General features: G+C 37.2%; 1 protein-coding gene across 3 annotated transcripts in view; it reads right to left on the reverse strand.

Moving 5' to 3' along the window:
* The window catches only part of LOC106139578 (uncharacterized), a 32,066-nt gene extending 16,364 nt beyond the window's left edge, over positions 1–15,702 (reverse strand). The window contains exons 1-19 of one of the 3 annotated variants that reach the window (XM_060948031.1): positions 15,573–15,702; positions 14,953–15,099; positions 14,420–14,563; positions 13,493–13,579; positions 12,977–13,066; positions 12,361–12,438; positions 11,234–11,371; positions 10,466–10,585; positions 9,793–9,818; positions 9,349–9,396; positions 8,653–9,015; positions 7,711–7,731; positions 7,112–7,216; positions 6,079–6,279; positions 4,788–4,923; positions 3,201–3,366; positions 2,686–2,757; positions 1,904–1,990; positions 758–995 (exon numbers count right to left, since the gene is read on the reverse strand). In XM_060948031.1, the coding sequence (XP_060804014.1) occupies positions 758–995; positions 1,904–1,990; positions 2,686–2,757; positions 3,201–3,366; positions 4,788–4,923; positions 6,079–6,279; positions 7,112–7,216; positions 7,711–7,731; positions 8,653–9,015; positions 9,349–9,396; positions 9,793–9,818; positions 10,466–10,585; positions 11,234–11,371; positions 12,361–12,438; positions 12,977–13,066; positions 13,493–13,579; positions 14,420–14,563; positions 14,953–15,099; positions 15,573–15,577 (2,272 nt within the window). In that variant the 5' untranslated portion in view covers positions 15,578–15,702. The remainder of the gene's footprint in view (positions 1–757; positions 996–1,903; positions 1,991–2,685; positions 2,758–3,200; positions 3,367–4,787; positions 4,924–6,078; positions 6,280–7,111; positions 7,217–7,710; positions 7,732–8,652; positions 9,016–9,348; positions 9,397–9,792; positions 9,819–10,465; positions 10,586–11,233; positions 11,372–12,360; positions 12,439–12,976; positions 13,067–13,492; positions 13,580–14,419; positions 14,564–14,952; positions 15,100–15,572) is intronic. The other 2 variants (XM_060948032.1, XM_060948033.1) reach the window with 2 other exon arrangements.
* Between the last annotated feature and the right edge of the window lie 2,855 nt (positions 15,703–18,557).

The raw sequence follows: 18,557 nt of genomic DNA on the forward strand, positions 1-18,557 counted from the left end.
AGACTGTCGGATCTGTCTATCCCGAAAGGGATATAGACGTGATTGTATGTGTGTGGTGACATCACTGCGCGTTTATAGCAAAAATTAATCGGCCAAAATAAAATACTTTGATATCCAATCAGAAGAAACTTTGCTTGCGCAATTTGGCTGACTTTGCTTGACCCTTCGCAGCTGACTTTCGCCGCAAATATTTGGCGACTAGTGACGTAGCAATTTCGAATTATAGTGATGTACAACTAGGTATATAGAACAACCAGATATACAGTAACCCTCGTCATATATAAAAAAGTAAGCATAACCTAACGCAATGCGTTTAAAAAAAAAGTTGCCCGTCTCGTTTTTGGCTCACTAAATATTATTTAAAATAGTGAGCACACATACATATAGTCACGTCTATATCCCTTACGGGGTAGACAGAGCCCCGAAAATACTGAATGACCACGTTCATATGCTCGGCTTAATGATGGAATTGAGATCCAAATAGCGACAGGTTGCTAGCCCATCGCCTAAAAAAAGGATCGCAATTTTTTAAGCATATCCCTTAGTCGCCTTTTACGACATCCATGTGAAAGAGATGGACCGGTCCTATTCTTTTTTGTATTGGCGCCGGGAACCACACGGCAAAATAGTGAGCTATTGTCAAATCACCTCACTATCCAACATGATTGGTGTTGCTATATGAAACGCAGAACTAGCGCCCTCATTGACCACGGCGTGATATATTTCAGTTTCAGTAATTTTTAAAAGCAATTTTTACCTGACTTCAATGTGAACTCCTGCAAATCCAGCTTCCTCTCGCCATCGTACCCCATCCCAAGCCGTTTCCTCAACTCGAGACGCGGCAGGAAGTCGATCTGGTTCTGCGTGAGTAATGTGAGTGATATCCTGAGTCTCAACTCCAGGTCTTCCTTGCGTATACGGAACCCCAACTTGTGTATGGCCATCAAGGCCGGCTTGCTTCTGATCACGAAGAATTTGCATTCTTTCGGTGTGAACTAGAATTAGAAGATGATATACAAAACTTCAAAAAGGGCCTGTCAGTGAAAGGATTTACCAGAAATTACGAACATTTAGGTACTGTATAATAATATAATGACATCTCTTTCTGAAAAGAGTGAGCGGAAACGATATTTTTCCACGTGACAGGATCCTTACACATTTATTTTGTTATATACTTCAATATCTCCCTCTTGACTTGACCTTCGTTTATGTTCGCCTTATAACAACCCGTACTTGATTAATCAAGTTACCTTTCACTAACAATTCCCTTGCAAAGATCCCATTAACAATCTTATAAGATTTAGGCTCTTTCAGGACGCCAATAAGTGATACCTTGTATCCTATTTTGAAAATAAATCTATTCTATTCTAATCAAGAAGAATTTGCATTCTTTTGATGTGAACTAGGCTTACAAACTTGGGATTCTTCCTTAGGCGATGGGCTAGCAACCTGTCACTATTTGAATCTCAATTCTATCATTAAGCCAAATAGCTGAACATGGCCTATCAGTCTTTTCAACACTGTTGGCTCTCTAACCCGCAAGGGATATAGACGTGACCATATGTATGTATGTATGTATGTTGATGTGAACAAGGTGAACATATTTATTCAAAAGCGGTACATTATAATTCGTGGGTAGTGGTAAAAAATAAAGTCGTTAGCTTCTTGTTTCATGACAAAATACATTTTGGCGGCCCATTTGGCGCAGTGGTTGTGTTCCTGCCTTTAAACCGGTTCGATCTCCGGGTAGGTCTTAATGGAAAAAGAACTTTAATGAATGGTTCTTAAATATGTTATTCTATACACAAGATTATAAAAAAGTGTACCCTGAATAATCCATAAACAAGCCCTGAACTCACTTAAGGGTGGGATCAGTCTGTGTAAAAAAAAAACATAAACTCACCTCAATAAAACACGGTATGACATTTATCTGTTCCAGCACAACGTCAAACACCATTTCCTTGGTCCAATGTTTTGGGTAATGGGTCACCTGAAATGACATTAAATCTTGGTATTACATACATACATAAAATCACGCCTCTTTCCCGGAGGGGTAGGCAGAGACTACCTCTTTCCACTTGCCACCATCTTGGCATACTTCCTTCGCTTCATCCACATTCATAACTCTCTTCATGCGAGCTCGGCGGTTTCGGGTACTTTTGGTATTACAACTTACTTATATTATAAATGTAATATTCTTCTTCTTCTTCTTCTTCCATCCCTGGTCCCGTTATGAGGGGTCGGGTCTCCTCACTTTTCTGCGCCAAGACGTTCGGTCTTGGGTTGTCGATTTTGGCAACTGGGCTTGCTTGAGATCCTTTTGGATATTTGATCACCAGGTCGATGGCGGGCGGCCTCTTCCTCATATATTATACATACATACATATAAACACGTCCATATCCCTTGCGGGGTAGACAGAGCCAAAAGTCTTGGAAATACTGATAGGCGACGTTTAGCTGTTTGGCTTAATGATAGAATTGAGATTCAAATAGTGATAGGTTGCTAGTCTGTCGCCAAAAACAAAAGAATACCAAGTTTATAAGCCTATCCCTTAGACGCCTTTTACGACATCCACGGGAAAGAGATGGAGTGGTCCTATTCTTTCTTTTCTAATGGTGCCGGAAACCACACGACATATATTATATATCATATATTATAAATGTTATCATTTAATTAATACTTACAGTAATTAGTATGAACGAATTGTCTTTCTCGTACGATTCCACCATTTGTTCCAGTTCCAACAACATCGCCGACTGAAACAACAATAAAATAATATATACCCGACTGCATTTTAGTTTTTGGAGTCCATTAAAGACATTAAAATAATTAAGATGCCATGCCAACTAATATCATAAATGCGAAAGTTAGTTTATTTGTTTGTTTGTCACCTCTCCACGGGTTATCCACTAAATACATATCATGTATAATAAATAAATAAATATATACAGGACAAATTACACAGATTGAGTTAGCGAAGTAAGTTCGAAACTTGTGTTACGAGATACTAACTCAACGATACTATATTTTATAATAAATACGTATATAGATAAACATCCAAGACCCAGGCCAATCAGAGAAAGTTCGTTTCTCATTATGCCCTGGCCGGGATTCGAACCCGGGACCTCCGGTGAGACAGACAAGCGCACTACCGCTGCGCCACAGAGGCCGTCAAAAGAGAGTAATGTTATCTCCCTACCTTGGAAGTTCTGAAAGAGGCTGTTCTTCTTTCATGCACTGTCCTCTTCCAGGGCCATAAGTGCAGGTACTTCATTACTGTCTCGTCTGTGCTTGTTGTGACGTCATTGCGGAGGTGAACAGGGGTGTATTCTTCTACAGTTTCTTCTGTCTCGTCCACCACTTCCCTGTTGAACATACATATATATATATATATACGCCTCTTTCCATTAAGGAGGACGTCCTGGTAAAGGGTCAGGTCAAAGCTACCCGAAACCGCCGAGCTTGTATGAAGAGAGTTATGAATGTGGATGAAGCGAAGGAAGTATGCAGAGATCGTGGCAAGTGGAAAGAGGTAGTCTCTGCCTACCCCTCCGGGAAAGAGGCGTGATTTTATGTATGTATGTATGTTTCAGTACGGAGTGATTACAATTTTCCACTTGCCATGATATACTAATACTTCTTTCGCGTCATTCATATTCTTTAGTCTCTTTATACAAGCAAGTCGGTTAAGGGTACTTGTCACCTGACTTACTTGATTTGATCAAGGTATGTTCGTCTTTGCTTTCCCCTTCCATTGTTACCATTCACACCCTTCTTGTATATCTGCCTTGTAGGCAACCTTCTTTATGTACGCCATAGCAACGGTTGCTATCGCTTGTCAGTTAAGAAAAAATTTCAGATATAATTTTTATTGTCAAATTTTTTTTTTATTTCCATAATATAATATTTTAAATTTGATTATTTCTCTCCTCTTTTCTTCTTGCGTCTCTCATGGTGAATAACGTAACTTTGCGACTATACTTCCTACGTGCCTAGTCAACCTGATTTCATTCATCCTCTCCACATGACCAAAACCATCTCAGCATTCCATTCTCTATTCCTGTCACTATATATTTTTCTTTCACGTTCCCTTATCACACTGTTCCTTATCCTGTCATTCAATTTTATACCGATAGTATTCCGTAAAGCTCTCATTTCCACCGCGTTTATTCTGCTTTCTTTTTCCTATGCCACACCGGATTTTCCCCCCATACATTATACATTAGTGTTAGGACCCACATGCGACTAGTCAGTGTCCTCTTTTATGTATCTTTATGAAATTATCGCGTTACTGTTTCTCTTCCTGTTTGTAAATGTCAATCATGGGAAAGGCTTATAAACTTGAGGTGCTTCTTTTAGGCGATGGGATAGCAACATGTCATTATTTGAATTGATTCCATTCCTCCATTCCATCAAGCGATACAGCTGAACATGGTCTGCAAATACATACCTACATATGGTCACGTCTATATCCCTTGTGGGGTAGACAGAGCCAACAGTCTTGAAAAGACTGATAGGCCACGCTCAGCTATTTGGCATAATGATAGAATTGAGATTCAAATAGCGACAGGTTGCTAGTCCATGGCCTAAAAAAAAAGAATCCCAAGTTTGTAAGCCTATCCCTTACTCGCCTTTCACGACATCCATGGGAACGAGATGGAGTGGTCCTATTATTTTTTGTACTGGTGCCGGGAACCACACGGCAACGGCTTTTATACTGCAAATCTTTTCAAGAATTGTTTACTTTGTCTACGTAAGTAAGGGTTGAAGACGCGATTTAATGCACCTCACTGGCTGTCCTTTATCGCAAGAAAGGTTGATGGTCAACTTGGGTTTCTTCTGCGTCGCCGGTCCAAGGCGCTGGAACGCGCTGAGACGCTTCTGACCTTGCGGGTCGGGTGATTCCGAGCCTTCGTGCGGTTCTGAAATATGTAATACCAATTATTTTGTAAAAAAACAAATTAAAGACTCTATGCCGTGTGGTTCCCGGCACCAATAAAAAAAGAATAGGACCACTCCATCTCGTTCCCATGGATGTCGTAAAAGGCGACTAAGGGAAAGTCTTATAAACTTGGGATTCTTCTTTTAGGCAATGGGCTAGCAACCCGTCACTATTTGAATCTCAATTCCATTATTAAGCCAAACAGCTGAATGTGGCCTATTAGTCTTTTCAAGACTGTTGGCTCTGTCTACCCCGTAAGGGATAAAGACGTGATCATATGTAATATGTATGTAAAGATTCTTGTAGGCATACATTAGTGTGATCCGACCCTAATGTTTTGGAAGGATAATCATGATCAGAGAATTAATAACAATAGTTTTATTTTCAAATAAGATATCGCAACACAACTTATATCTACTGTATCGCTTCCGAAATGGATGTGTAGAAGAAGCGAAGAAACAAAAAGTTTACACAATGCTTTACAGTATAATAATCATCGTTTGGCATAACCTTTCGTTATGTAAAAATTACATACATAAAATCACGCCTCTTTACCGGAGGGGTAGGCCACTTGCCACGATCTCTGCATACTTCCTTCGCTTTATCTGCATTCATCTCTCTTCATGCAAGCTCAAAGTATGTAAAAGTTTATGCGAATAATCTCCCGTCGTAACAGGCGACGAAGGCTTCTAAACCTCGGATCCACTTTCAGGCGACGGGGTAGCAACCTTTCACTATATGAATCTCAATACCATCATCAAGCCGAACAGCTGAACGTGGCCTATCAGTCAATTCGAGACCGTCGGCTCTGTCCAACCCGCAAGGGATGTTACTCGTGATTACATATATATATTGCCGTGTGGTTCCCGGCACCAATACAAAAAAGAATAGGACCACTCCATCTCTCTCCCATGGATGTCGTAAAAAGCGACTAAGAGATAGGCTTACAAACATGGAGTTTTTTTTTAGGCGATAAGCTAGCAACCTGTCACTAGTTGAATCTCAATTCTATCGTTAAGCCAAATAGCTGAACGTGGCCATTCAGTTTTTTCAAGACTGTTGGCTCTGTCTACCCCGCAAGGGATATGGACGTGACCATATGTATTTATGTATGTATATATATATATATACTAACCAGTAGAGCCAAGTTCGTTCCTCATATCGCCGTAAACATCAGAGGGGGAGTAAGCCTGCGTTATCTCTGTCTCCGTTGTCTCTCCTTGTGTCGACATACGAGTAGATTCAACAGGCGGATTTTTCTCAATTGATATAGGCATAAATGTGTGCTGCGTTTGCCAGTCGGGAACGGGACTTGGTTCAGGAACGATTGGTTGAACTGAGAACGGTGAAAAAGAGTTTATCTGCACAAATTGGTGGCAAAAATACATATTTTTTCTTGTATGTATATGTAACTTTAGCTTTAAAAAAAAGGTGTTTCTCAGTTAGACCTGTATGTATGTATATTTGTATGTATGTATGTATATTTAAACGCTTTAAAAAAAGCGTGATTCTCGGTTTGACTTGTGTATGTATGTTTGACCGCAATTATCTATCGATTCTCGCTAAACCGATTTTGATGCGGTTTTCAGGAAATTGTTTGTTACACTTAGGAGAACGTTTTAGAAATTTGACCGATTTCAGAAGTCAGTCTGGGAAAAAGGCGTGTTTTAATGTATGTATATATGTATACAGGTCAAACTAAAAACCACTTTTTTTTTCGAGGGTGGTTAATACAAACCATTTCTATAGACTCGTAATTATTTAATGATTAAATACACAGGAATAAGTCCGCCCTTGTGCATTGTAATTTTTAATGTCTTTTTGTGTACATACTTGGTACCAAAAATTTGTTATGTACAATATAGTATTTACAAGTGCCGTGTGGTTCCCGGCACTAATACAAAAAAGAATAGGATCACTCCATCTCTTTCCCATGGATATCGTAAAAGGCGACTAAGGGATAGGCTTACAAAATTGGGATTCTTCTTTAGGCGATGGGCTAGCAACCTGGTCACTATTTGAATCTCAATTCTATCATTAAGCCAAACAGCTGAACGTGGCCTTGGATTCAGTCTTTTCAGGACTGATGTCTCTGTCTACCCCGCAAGGGATATAGACGTGACCATATGTATATATGTATGTAAGTATTTACAAACAAACAAACTTACCGGGTTGTTGCTGCGTTTGCCGTTGGATCGTTGGAATTCGTTGCTGCATATTCTGTGGTAACAACTGTTCTGTGTGTTGTGGAGTTAGAAACGACTTCGGTATACCTGTTAATGAGTTGAATCAATTTTTTTTTTGCCTGACCCTTTACCAGGACCTCCTTAAAAAGTCAAAAGTACCCGAAACCGGCCGAGCTTGCATGAAGAGAGTTATGAATGTGGATGAAGCGAAGGAAGTAGGTATGCCGAGATCGTGGCAAGTGGAAAGAGGTAGTCTCTGCCTACCCCTCCGGGAAAGAGGCGTGATTTTTGTATTATGTATATGTATCATTTTTTTTTTATTCATAACTGTTGTGTCGTGTGGTTCCCGCCGGTTTAGAATAGGACCACTCTATATGTTTCCCAATGGATGTCGTAACAGGCGAGTAGGGGAATGGCTAATAAACTTGGAATTCTTCTTGTAGGCGATGGGCTAGTAACCTGTTACTATTTGAATCTCAATTCCATCATACAACTGAACGAGGCCTTTCAGTATTTTCAAGACTTGGCTCTGCCTACCCCGTAAAAGATAAGGACGTTATTAATGTATTGCACTTATTTACCTGATGGGAAGCGGGTGTAACCTGAAAAAAAAATATTATTAATTTTAATATAAAAAATAGCATTCTATTTATTAATTTCTCAAATCCCACCTCGGCCATATACCAAAAACTCTTTTCTGATTTGTGTACATTAGTTTTAGTGCCAACCAATGTTCTTACGGCAAGGGAACACATCGCAGGGAAACCATATTCAGGCAACTGGATGTGTCACCATGATCCAATAAGGTTTAGGTTCTAGTGCAAAGGTTTCTGAGGTCAGACGCGGTACTAGTTTCAGGTAAAACCCTGAATTATCCAATCCAGGAATGATCCTGGATTGGGTAATGACCATGAGGTCATAGACACACCCCGGGTTTCTCTCTAGAGAGTTGAAGATGTAACCGGGACTAACGACAGAAGTTAATAGATAAATTACTTGTTAAAAAATGATAGAACTAAAAATCTAATGGCACAAAACAGGTTCTCCGCTTAACCCAATGGTAGACTGTTAGATAATGCTATTAGCATTAAGTCCGCCTATTGTACTTTTAAAATTGTAATTGTTACAATAAAGAATTAATAAATAAATAAAACAGGAAAGAAGAAAGGGAAGACGAGAAACGCCGTGTGTTTTCCGGTATCAGTAGAAAAAATACCTTTCCCATAGATGTCGTAAAAGGCGACTAAGGGATAGGTAGATAGATATAAACTAGAATATCTAAACTACTTAATCGATTCTGATTCCCACGAACTTAAAAATTCAAATCAAAATCAGATCAATGGTTCGATAGTTATCGCGCTACAAGCACACATACATACATTAAAATGTATTTCCGCCCCAAGTTGATTGTAAGACGTTATTCGCTTGGCACGCTCGGTCCATTATTAAGGTCATATTGTAAATCCTATTTAATAAAAAACAAAACTGAACTGAATTTAAGATATAACAGAAAATAAAAATACCTTGCATTGCAATAAACCCGGCCACATTAGCCTGATTCGGATCTGGAAAAGGGTAATTCTGCGGTGCGACCGGTTGATATGCTACAGGGTGATCTCCACTCACAACAGGGTGATTCTCAATCACAACAGGCATCGGAACAGGCATCGACTGATTTCCAGCGATAATAGTTTGACTCTCAAACACAGTTAGATGGTTCTCAGGTGCAGTAGCTCGTAAGAACATAGGTACTTTTTTCAACAAAGCCGCTCTCCGCCTCTTCATAGATTGATTCATTCTTTTTCTTATAGTCTTCTGTTTTTTCAACTCACTCCTTTGAGCTTCGGTAATTTGTTTACACACACCGATGGGTATACCTTTGGTAGCTGTAACAAATAAATTTGTAATTGTTTATTATTGATCTGTTTTAATTTGTGATGAGAAAGATTATAGTGGCAGACGTACATACATATAATTAAGCCCTTAAAGGATAGACAGAGCCATCTGTGACGAAAACACTGAAAAATCATGTTTAGCTGTTTGACTTAATGATTGCTTGCTTAAAATAAGAGCTTGAATTAAGAGTGACGAATGTGGATGAAGCGAAAGAAGTATGCAGGGATCGTGACAATTGGAAAGCCGTCTCTGCCTACCCCTCCGGCAGATACGAATGTGTATGTATAATTTTCCTTGTGTCGTATTCGGGATTAAATACTTACTTTGATTATCAGTTTCAGGTTGTTCCGCACTTAGATCGATGAAATCGTCTGGAATCACAAAAAAAAATTAGTTACTTGCATGTATCTCGGCCGGGCTCCGTCACCTCTTAAGGGTTTTGATGTTAACAATACATCAGCAAAATTATCGAAATTTATTTACGCACTCCTGAAACTTAAAAAAAATGACCAATAAAAAAAACAGCCTATTATGTGTATGCATTTTCATGGCTAACATACGGAATTATTCTCTGGGGAATTAGCACTGACGCAGATAAACTTTTTATCCTACTTAAAAAATGTGTTCGGATAATAAAACGATTTCCATGAAATTTTGAATAGGTACAGTATGGAGTATGGAAAAGCAATGTTACTTATCACAGTTATTATTTAAAAGTGGCACATATTATTATTGTTTATTACTTGGTGTAAAACTTTTTTACTTACATATGTTCCCCTCCTTTTCAGATTCACTGAAAAAGAAATAAATAAATCATAACTTTATAATTTAGAAAAGTTAAACGAATTCTCCTAAAAATAAAGTCCATCAGAAATAACATAGGCTGACTAACTTTTATACAATCTGTGGCAAAAAACCTAAACGTCCGTAAATGGCATAAAGCTAAAATATACAAAACCAGAAAATAAAAACTTTTGAAGTATTTATAAATTATCACCCCGACATCGCACGGATATAGATATAAACCTTCTTCAGGGACATCCTCATTCCAACATTTTAAACAGCAACAAAATCAGTCGAGTTCAGCGCATACGTACAGACGGATAAAATAGGGGGATTTTATAGATTGAGTGATTTAATACATACAAATATATAATCACGTTTATATCCCTTGCGGGGTACAGAGCCAACAGTCATGAAAAGACTGATAGGCCACGTTCAGCTGTTTGGTTTTAAGAAATAATTAAGATTCAAATAGTGACAGGTTGCTAGCTCATCGCCTAAAAGAAGAATACCAAGTTTATAAGCCTATCCGTTAGTCGCCTTTTACGACATCCATGGGAGAGAGATGGAGTGGTCCTATTCTTTTTTCTATTGGTGCCGGGAACCACACGGCGCCGTGGTTCCCGGCACACAGTGATTTAATGAAGGGAAACATACCTTTCCTTCGAGCCAGGTCCAACGTGCCATTTCTTCACCGGACAAGTCTGGAAGTTGTGGCCCTGAACTCCGCAGAAAGTACATCTGGCATCTTTTGACATTTGATCGGTACATTCGGTACTGGAAGACAATAAATTTAAGCTTTTTATAAGTGCTATAGGTTACAAGTGGCTTTATTTTAAAAAAAGAAAAAAAGTTAAAATTACGACGATAAAAAAATATGCATAAAATTCATTATCTATTTTAAAAATTGAAAAGTAGAATGTTCAAAAAATCGGTATAAAAAGTTAATTATCGATTTGAAAAATAACGCTTCTTTTTGGGAAACATAGACAACGAAATCAATCTATGAATTAATTTCACAAACCTATAAAACATGTTGTAAATATCAAGAGTGGATGACACGACTTCATGAGATATATTACGAAATGATTCAGCTAAGATAAAAAATTTAAAAATATAGACAAATAAAATCTTTATTCAATAACCAAAATATCAATTAAGTGATTTAATGAAGAGCTTCAATATAATAATGACTCAACTAGATTATAAAATCATTCTGCATTTCAGATATATTAAGACAGGCTTTAGCTGTACGGCTTAATGATGCAATTGAGACAAAGTGACAGGTTGCTAGCTCATCGCCCAAAAGGGGCATTCCAAGTTTAGAAACCTTTCAATTGTTTTTTGCAAGGAAGAAAAACAGCTGATATGCACTATGTTTAATCTTCCCTACCATACAATGACAATGTAAAAAAGAGATTTTACCTCGAAGCACCGGCCAAGGCGTCCTGTTTGTCTTTCAAAGGGCAAGCATTTTGTCGGTGGCCCTTTTGGTGGCAAATGTAGCATTTCACAGTTATGTTGAGAAGTTTCTTCTTTGGTTTTTCAGCTTCGGAAGCGGCGCTGATTAAATGATAGATATGTACAGGGTTATTTTTAATTAATTGGAATCCATTTAACAGGTGTACCTATCAGTACATCAAACTGAACAACTTTTACTGTAATCACGAAACTGCGAAATTCAAATATGAAGAAGCTAAGATTGTTTTCTCGATTTCAATGTTGGTCCCATGGAAAAGGTTGTTCAGTTTGATGTACTGATCCACCCGTTAAAATGAATTCTTGTTATTAAAAATTAACCCTGTATAAGGCAGCAGCAGGGAATACCTCGTTAAAAAACTTTCACATTTAGGCAAATAGTACCTATAATCATTACGCCTTATGGGTCAGAATCCCCTGAAAAGGTTTCTAAGGTAAACTCCGACAAAGCCGGCCTGAAACTGATATCTATTAACATATTTTTTTATACTGATACTGGATGACAGTCTTACAAATAATTAGTGCAAGTTTTACTCGATCAAACGCGTCGATAAAGTAAGCGCGAATTTGTATGTCATTTAATCAGCGCCATCTAGTGGTAACGCGATGGCACTAAAGCAACTTCGTACAAACTCGCTTTTATTGCGCGACGCGTTTGACCGAGTAAAACTGGCACTAACCCCTCAGGTCCCGTGTCCTAATGGGAATTTAACACGTTTTACCCATCACAACGCCGCTACAGAAGTTTTCATTTAAAAAAAAAACCTTATTTCCCGGGACTAGTCCGGGATCGTAGTGTCAGGCAGACCTTAGGCTCTTATCTAGAGAGGTGAGGACGGGACTAATGCTAGGAGGATGAAACCTTAATCAGACAGCACACACAATGTTTATTTTTGCAACTAAACTTGTATGGAAGCTGCGTATTTATCATTATAAAATACATATATTTCAACTCATATCAAAAAGTACGAACAAAAGTTAGTACCTATTCACAAGAAATTACGATAAAAAATACTAATTGTAAATACCGCACAATATTGCTAAAATGGGTGATCAATTTTGATAAAACTTACATCTCTCTTTCTTTCGGAGTTTCAGCCTTATTCGTTTCAGTATAAGATTTACATTGCCCTGAAGTTTCTGCATTATCACTGCAAAACATAAAATTTTGTTCCATATTAAAAGAAAACACAGAAATACATGGCTGATTCAGCTAGGATAAATACATTGGCTTTTGCGCATGGCTTCACCCGCGTTTTTTACAATTTCAGTTTCGACGGCGGCGCTGCGAATATAATTGTCTACACATTGTCCAGTCCAACCATTTATGTGAATTTCAAAAGTTTTACGTTGTCCTACCATTTATGTCAAGTTAATTAACTACTGTACTATAAAGCAACCGATGCGATTCATAACCACAATCTTTTTAATTTTTATGAACTTTTTATTGATTTAAAAATTACTTAATTATTTAAAACTTTGTTGCACAAAAAATATGTACAAAAGGCGGACATAATGCCGTTTGGCATTCTCTACCTACTTATATGTATGTATATAGGTATTCTTTGTCTTTATACTAATAATAACTTGTCCATTTATTTAATTAAGATAAATGGTTGGACAAGGTATAGTATTAGTTAAAAAATAATCAATAGTCTACTAATATTGCTCGCTACCCTAAAGACTTACTTGTGTCCTGTTGTTGTAAATTTAGCTTTATTTGTTTCATCTTTAGATGAATTTTGTCCTAAAGTTGTTGCATAACTACCATTATTTGTACTGCGAAAAAAAATATAATTATGTTCTCCTATATGGCTTAATGATACCTGCTGATCACTTAACTTGTTTGGAATGGCTTAAATTTTTTTAAACTACCTGTCGTTTCATTTGAGTTTCACATCCTGATATGTAACTTGTAAGGGACTGAATATGTGCAATCGCAAAGTTCCGCAATTACTAATTTTGAAAATTCACATTATTTTCTAAAAGCTACCTACGAGTATTTCTAAAAAAAAATATCAATAGAAATAGATTTATTTTCAAAATAGAATAAAACACGGTAACGATTAATCACGTCAACATAAGTATATCTACTACCGCTTATAAGTGTAGAAGAAGCTGCAGAACAAACTACACTGCAACATTTTAAACGGACGTGAATTTAAAAAACAGGTTACAATAGTGCTTGCTATCCTAAAGACTTACTCCTCTTTTGCTGTCGAAGTTGTAGATTTACTTTTTTCATGATTAGATGCACTCTGCCCCAAAGTTTCTGCATTATCATAATTGGTACTACAAAAAAACATTACGTTCATATATACATGTCATTATTCCTTGCGGGGTAGACAGAGCCAACAGTCTTGAATAGATTGATAGCCCATGTTCAGCTTAATGATAGAATTGAGATTCAAATAGTGACAGGTTGCTAGCCCATCGCCTAAAAGAAGAAACCCAAGTTTAAAAGCCTTTTACGACAATAATTTGTGGTCCTATTATTTTCTCTAATGGTGCTGGCAACCACTGGGCAGTAACTAATGGCTTGTAGGCAACCTTAATATGTACATAATACGCCATAGCAACGTGGTTTGTTTTAGTTAGGAAAAAATGTCAGTTTATATTATATTTATTTTATTATATTGACAAATATTTTTACTTTTATTTCCATAATATGGTACTTTTAAACTGATTATTTCTCTCTTCTTTTCATCTTTTGTCTTCTGTAGTGAATAACTAACTTTGCGACTATACTTCCTACATGCTTGCTTAATGATGGGAATGAGATTCGAATAGTGCAGGTTGCAAACCCATGACCTAAAAAATTAATCCCAAATTTATAAGTCTTTGCCTTGACTGACTTTTAAAATTTGCATGAGCCGAGAACCAGCTGGCGCACACGAGGTTTTCTCTCCGCTACAAGCAGCAGGAAAGATAATTGTTTTAATTACTTATGAGGTAAAATAAAATCGGCTAAATGCGAGTCAGACTCAATTTCAGTTCAATTGGAGTCCGACTTAATTTCATTCGCACCATCATCAAGTTTGTAACAAAAATATTTTTTGTATATACGTTTCCACCTGTTTGTTAACTCTAGTACCTAAAAAAGAACTCTAAAAGTAAAAGTATAAGACTTACTTCATCTTTCCCGCATCTTTACTCGCAGCTGTAGTACTGTAATCTTTTTTTTTCTTTTGACCTTTGTTTAATGGGCATATTCTTGCGATATGTCCAACCTCACTGCATATATAGCATTTAGCCCTCTTTAGTTTGTTTGGGTTACTATAAAAATGTATACAGAAAACATACAAATATATACATACATACAGTCACTCCTATATCACTTGCATTATTGGTATAGAGTGAGCCAATAGTCTTGAAAAGACTGATAGGCCATGTACAGCTGCTTGGCATAATGATAGAATATTAACTAAATTATGTAAGTAAAGGTTAGTGAGTTATTTAATTCTTAGAGATTGATAATACAAAACACTAATACAAGAAAATATTTTTCTTGTATTAGTGTTTTGTATCATCTGTAATTTGTGACCATTTTAAATTTTAAGTTCAACATACACATAATGCTATTTTTGTAAACTGTTGTTGATCTTCTAAGTTAAAAAAATGGTAAACAATATAGACTCAAAGCTGTTGAAAAAAACAACACTTACTTTAGCCTCCTTTCAAGAGCACTTGTTTCTGCTGCAGTAAAATCTTTTGTTTCTGACGTTTCTGCTTTTTCACTATCAATGTCAATATCAGCCCAAAACTTGTTTGTTGTTGGTATAGTAGAAGTCGGCTTTTGCTTTTTAAATTGCCTGAAATGTTAGATTAATTATTTGACACTATTATACATATGTAACTATTGCCCAGGGCTTTGAACGCTGTAAAAGTTCACTGAAAACGCTTTACCCCTGTATAGCCCCTTTAAGTATTTACTATAGTGTCCTGTAGCAGTTATGTCATGGTTTGGAAGGTCAAAGTCAAATAAACCTGAACACTTATCCATAAATTACTTGAATAATAACTGATGCTCTTAGGGTAAAGGAGGAAAACATAGTGAGGAAACCTGCACTTTAAGACAACAGGATGTGTTACCAGCCAGCAGGACGAAAACCTGTTCATAAAAACTGGGCCAAAAGTGGTTCAGGATTATCTGCCATCAAGTAACAGATTAAAATGTTTAAATAAAATGCTACAAAAACTAACATAGGAACACTAATAAGATTTTGGTTATAAAATTCCTTCAAACCACGTAATATTTAGTCACAGTATCCATTGAAATCCTTACCACATATTGGGCTGAAATCCAGCTATTTTATAGATTAGTAAATAAAATTATTTTATTTAATCTCCACTTCTCGCTTGTTTGTTTTGTTTTGATACAATTTTGATATGAAGGAATATTGACTTGACTTGACACTTGACATTTTGACTTTGACTTCACTCTTTCTGCTTCATAACTTTTTCTGCTGTTTCCAGCAATGTCAATTTTTTCAACACTATTCATCTCTTCTCTGAAAGCGGCTTTGATGATTTTCGATGGTTTTGGCATTCCATTACTACGATCGACAATATTGATCATAATTATAAGCCCTTATGTTCCGGATTTGCGACATTTATTAACGCCACACGCCATAAGCCAAGCACAGAGAAGAAGCTAGGTATTTGCTAATCGTGTAATCAGAGTTCTAGACCTTAAAACACAACCTCCGGCTCAACATCATTGGAGCTACGGTTACCCAAGAGAAGCCTTAGCCTGGCAGAAATTTTTTCCAATTAACTGATTACTTTCGCGTTGCTGCATACTATATATTACTAAAGTTGCACAAACGAAGGACGTAGTAATTTTCAGCTTGGAATCCAGTGATTACAAAAATGCAACCTCATTCTGTTAAGTACGAACAATTAGGCGGTAGAAGAAATTTCTGCCGTGCAGAGCAGTAGCGCGCTGGTGTTCAGTCGCTCAGTGACCACGGATCATTGTAAAATGATTCGAAACGTCCGAGATTGAATAAAGGTACGTTACATGCGCGTTTTTACAGGTAGGTAGGTATGTAGTATTTATAAATAATCTTCTCATTGGAGGCGGTTGAGCTTGAGCCCACATTATTGCTTCGGCTACATTTTAATAAAAAAGACTAGGTACTCCTAATCAAAGCTCCTAATTTATCCTCCTTATTTATCTATAAAAGAAAATTTTAAAAGTGCGAACCTACGACTCTTGTACGGATTGTTTCATAAACATAGAGAAGTAAAGAAATATATGTAAGTTCGTACAGTCAGCACATCAAACAACCCATATTTATTGCAAATTCACGTCTATAACCGCTTCATAGGGCTTCATGTAGGGTAACTTGATATGCGGTCGACTGTTCTTGAGAGTTATACACTTGCCTAGGGACACGACGTATGTTACGTAAGTACTTCAGACGCGATAATAAACTCAAGCTAATGGAAGTACAGTCGCCACTCGCTAGGGACCTCTAAATCTCACACAGCGTGTACTCAACGCCGTTCTTGATTCCGCTCTATACTTACATAGACTTTTACAATTTACCTAGACAAAAAAAAAATTACTTGAATGGTCTATATGCAAAAGTATTTAATGAAATAAATATCAGAACGTGGCCTGTTAGTCATTCAAGACTGCTGGCTCTTGTCTACCCCGCAAGGGCTATAGACGTAATTATATGAATGAATGAATGAAAAATTTAACAATATAATATTTTCAAAGTACAATTTTATCATTTCGGTGGTTGAAAAGATGGGATCCATTAACTTCGACATCGAATCGCGGACATTATTTTGCCAACCGATGCTTTATAGTGAGGGGGAGCGGATGAGTAATATTGAGGCAAATTCTACACGCGAACTTCACTATAGGATTGCGGTCAAAGACTGATTGTGAGTTAAAATGCAACTAAAAATTGCAGTCAATATAAAAGTGAGAATCTTAATAGGTTATACCCACCACATTCTCATGAAAAACTTGTCTCACCCAATCCAGGATCCAGGACAAGGGCTTACCCCGGGCTTCTTTCTAGAATGGTAAGGATGTAACCAGGACTATGGTCAGGAAGAAAATGAATTGAGTATGGACCCAATTTACGCTATGACTAGTCCATCACAAAGTAGTCTACGTGCACAAAATGCAATATTGCTCGTTAGGTCCACTTGACCCGCAGTTTACAGGGTGTTTCATTTCGCGACGTTTTACTTGCCCAGGTTAAATTTATATTACGCCAGCACGGGGTATAAAGTACAGTTATTAAAGATTTAACAAAATGTCGCGAAATTGGCGCTGCATTTTACAGTGTAAGTATGAATTGTCGACTAAACTTTTTGCCGGGGTTTGCTACTACGGAAATTTACAACATTCATACATACATATGGTGTCACGTCTATATCCCCTGTGAAGTAGACAGAGCCAACCGTGATCGGCCACGTTCAGCTATTTGGCTTATTGATAGTATTGAGATCCAAAAAGTGACAGGTTGCTAGCCCATCGCCTAAAAAAACAATCCCAAGTTTGTTAGCATATCCCTTAGTCGCCTTTTACGACATCCATGGGAAACAGATAGAGGGGTCCTATTCTTTTTTTGTATTGGTGCCGGGAACAACACGGAAATTTACAAATTTCGTTTAATATATGATATAGGTACTATAAGATAGATATAGATAGACAAAATGTTTAGATAAACAAATATAGCAAAAACAAATCCTTAAAACCAACACAGGTGTGCTAATTAAAATTACTCTCTGTTAATATAACTTACAGTCTGTATGATTATATAAGCTGAATTATTTCCTTGATTTGAACTATGCACTAATAAATGAGCCAGTTTGTAAGTTTTCCATTTACATATACTTAAATATGGGATTGAAGGCATAAAATAAGCAAACATGCAGTCTTTCTTTGGCCTTCTAATAGTTAATAGTTGTCGCAGTTTCGCAGGCAATGATTATTTCATTCAGGCACCAAAAGAAAAAAAGAATAGGACCAATCCATTCCTTTCAAGGCGTCTAAGGGATGGGCTTATAAACTTGGGATTCTTCTTTTGGGCGATGGACTAGCAACTTGTCACTACTTGAATCTCAGTTCTATCATAAAGCCAAACAGCTGAACGTGGCCTATCAGCTTCTTCGGGACGGTTGGCTCTGTCTACCCCGCAAGGGATGTAGACGTGACTATATGTGTATATGTAATTATAAGGGGATAATGGCCTACTGTATTTTTCTTTCCCGAAAATATTTAAGCTGACGAGATATTCGT

This window comes from Amyelois transitella, chromosome 15 (assembly GCF_032362555.1).
Source record: "Amyelois transitella isolate CPQ chromosome 15, ilAmyTran1.1, whole genome shotgun sequence".
In the NCBI taxonomy this organism is placed as follows: domain Eukaryota; kingdom Metazoa; phylum Arthropoda; class Insecta; order Lepidoptera; family Pyralidae; genus Amyelois; species Amyelois transitella.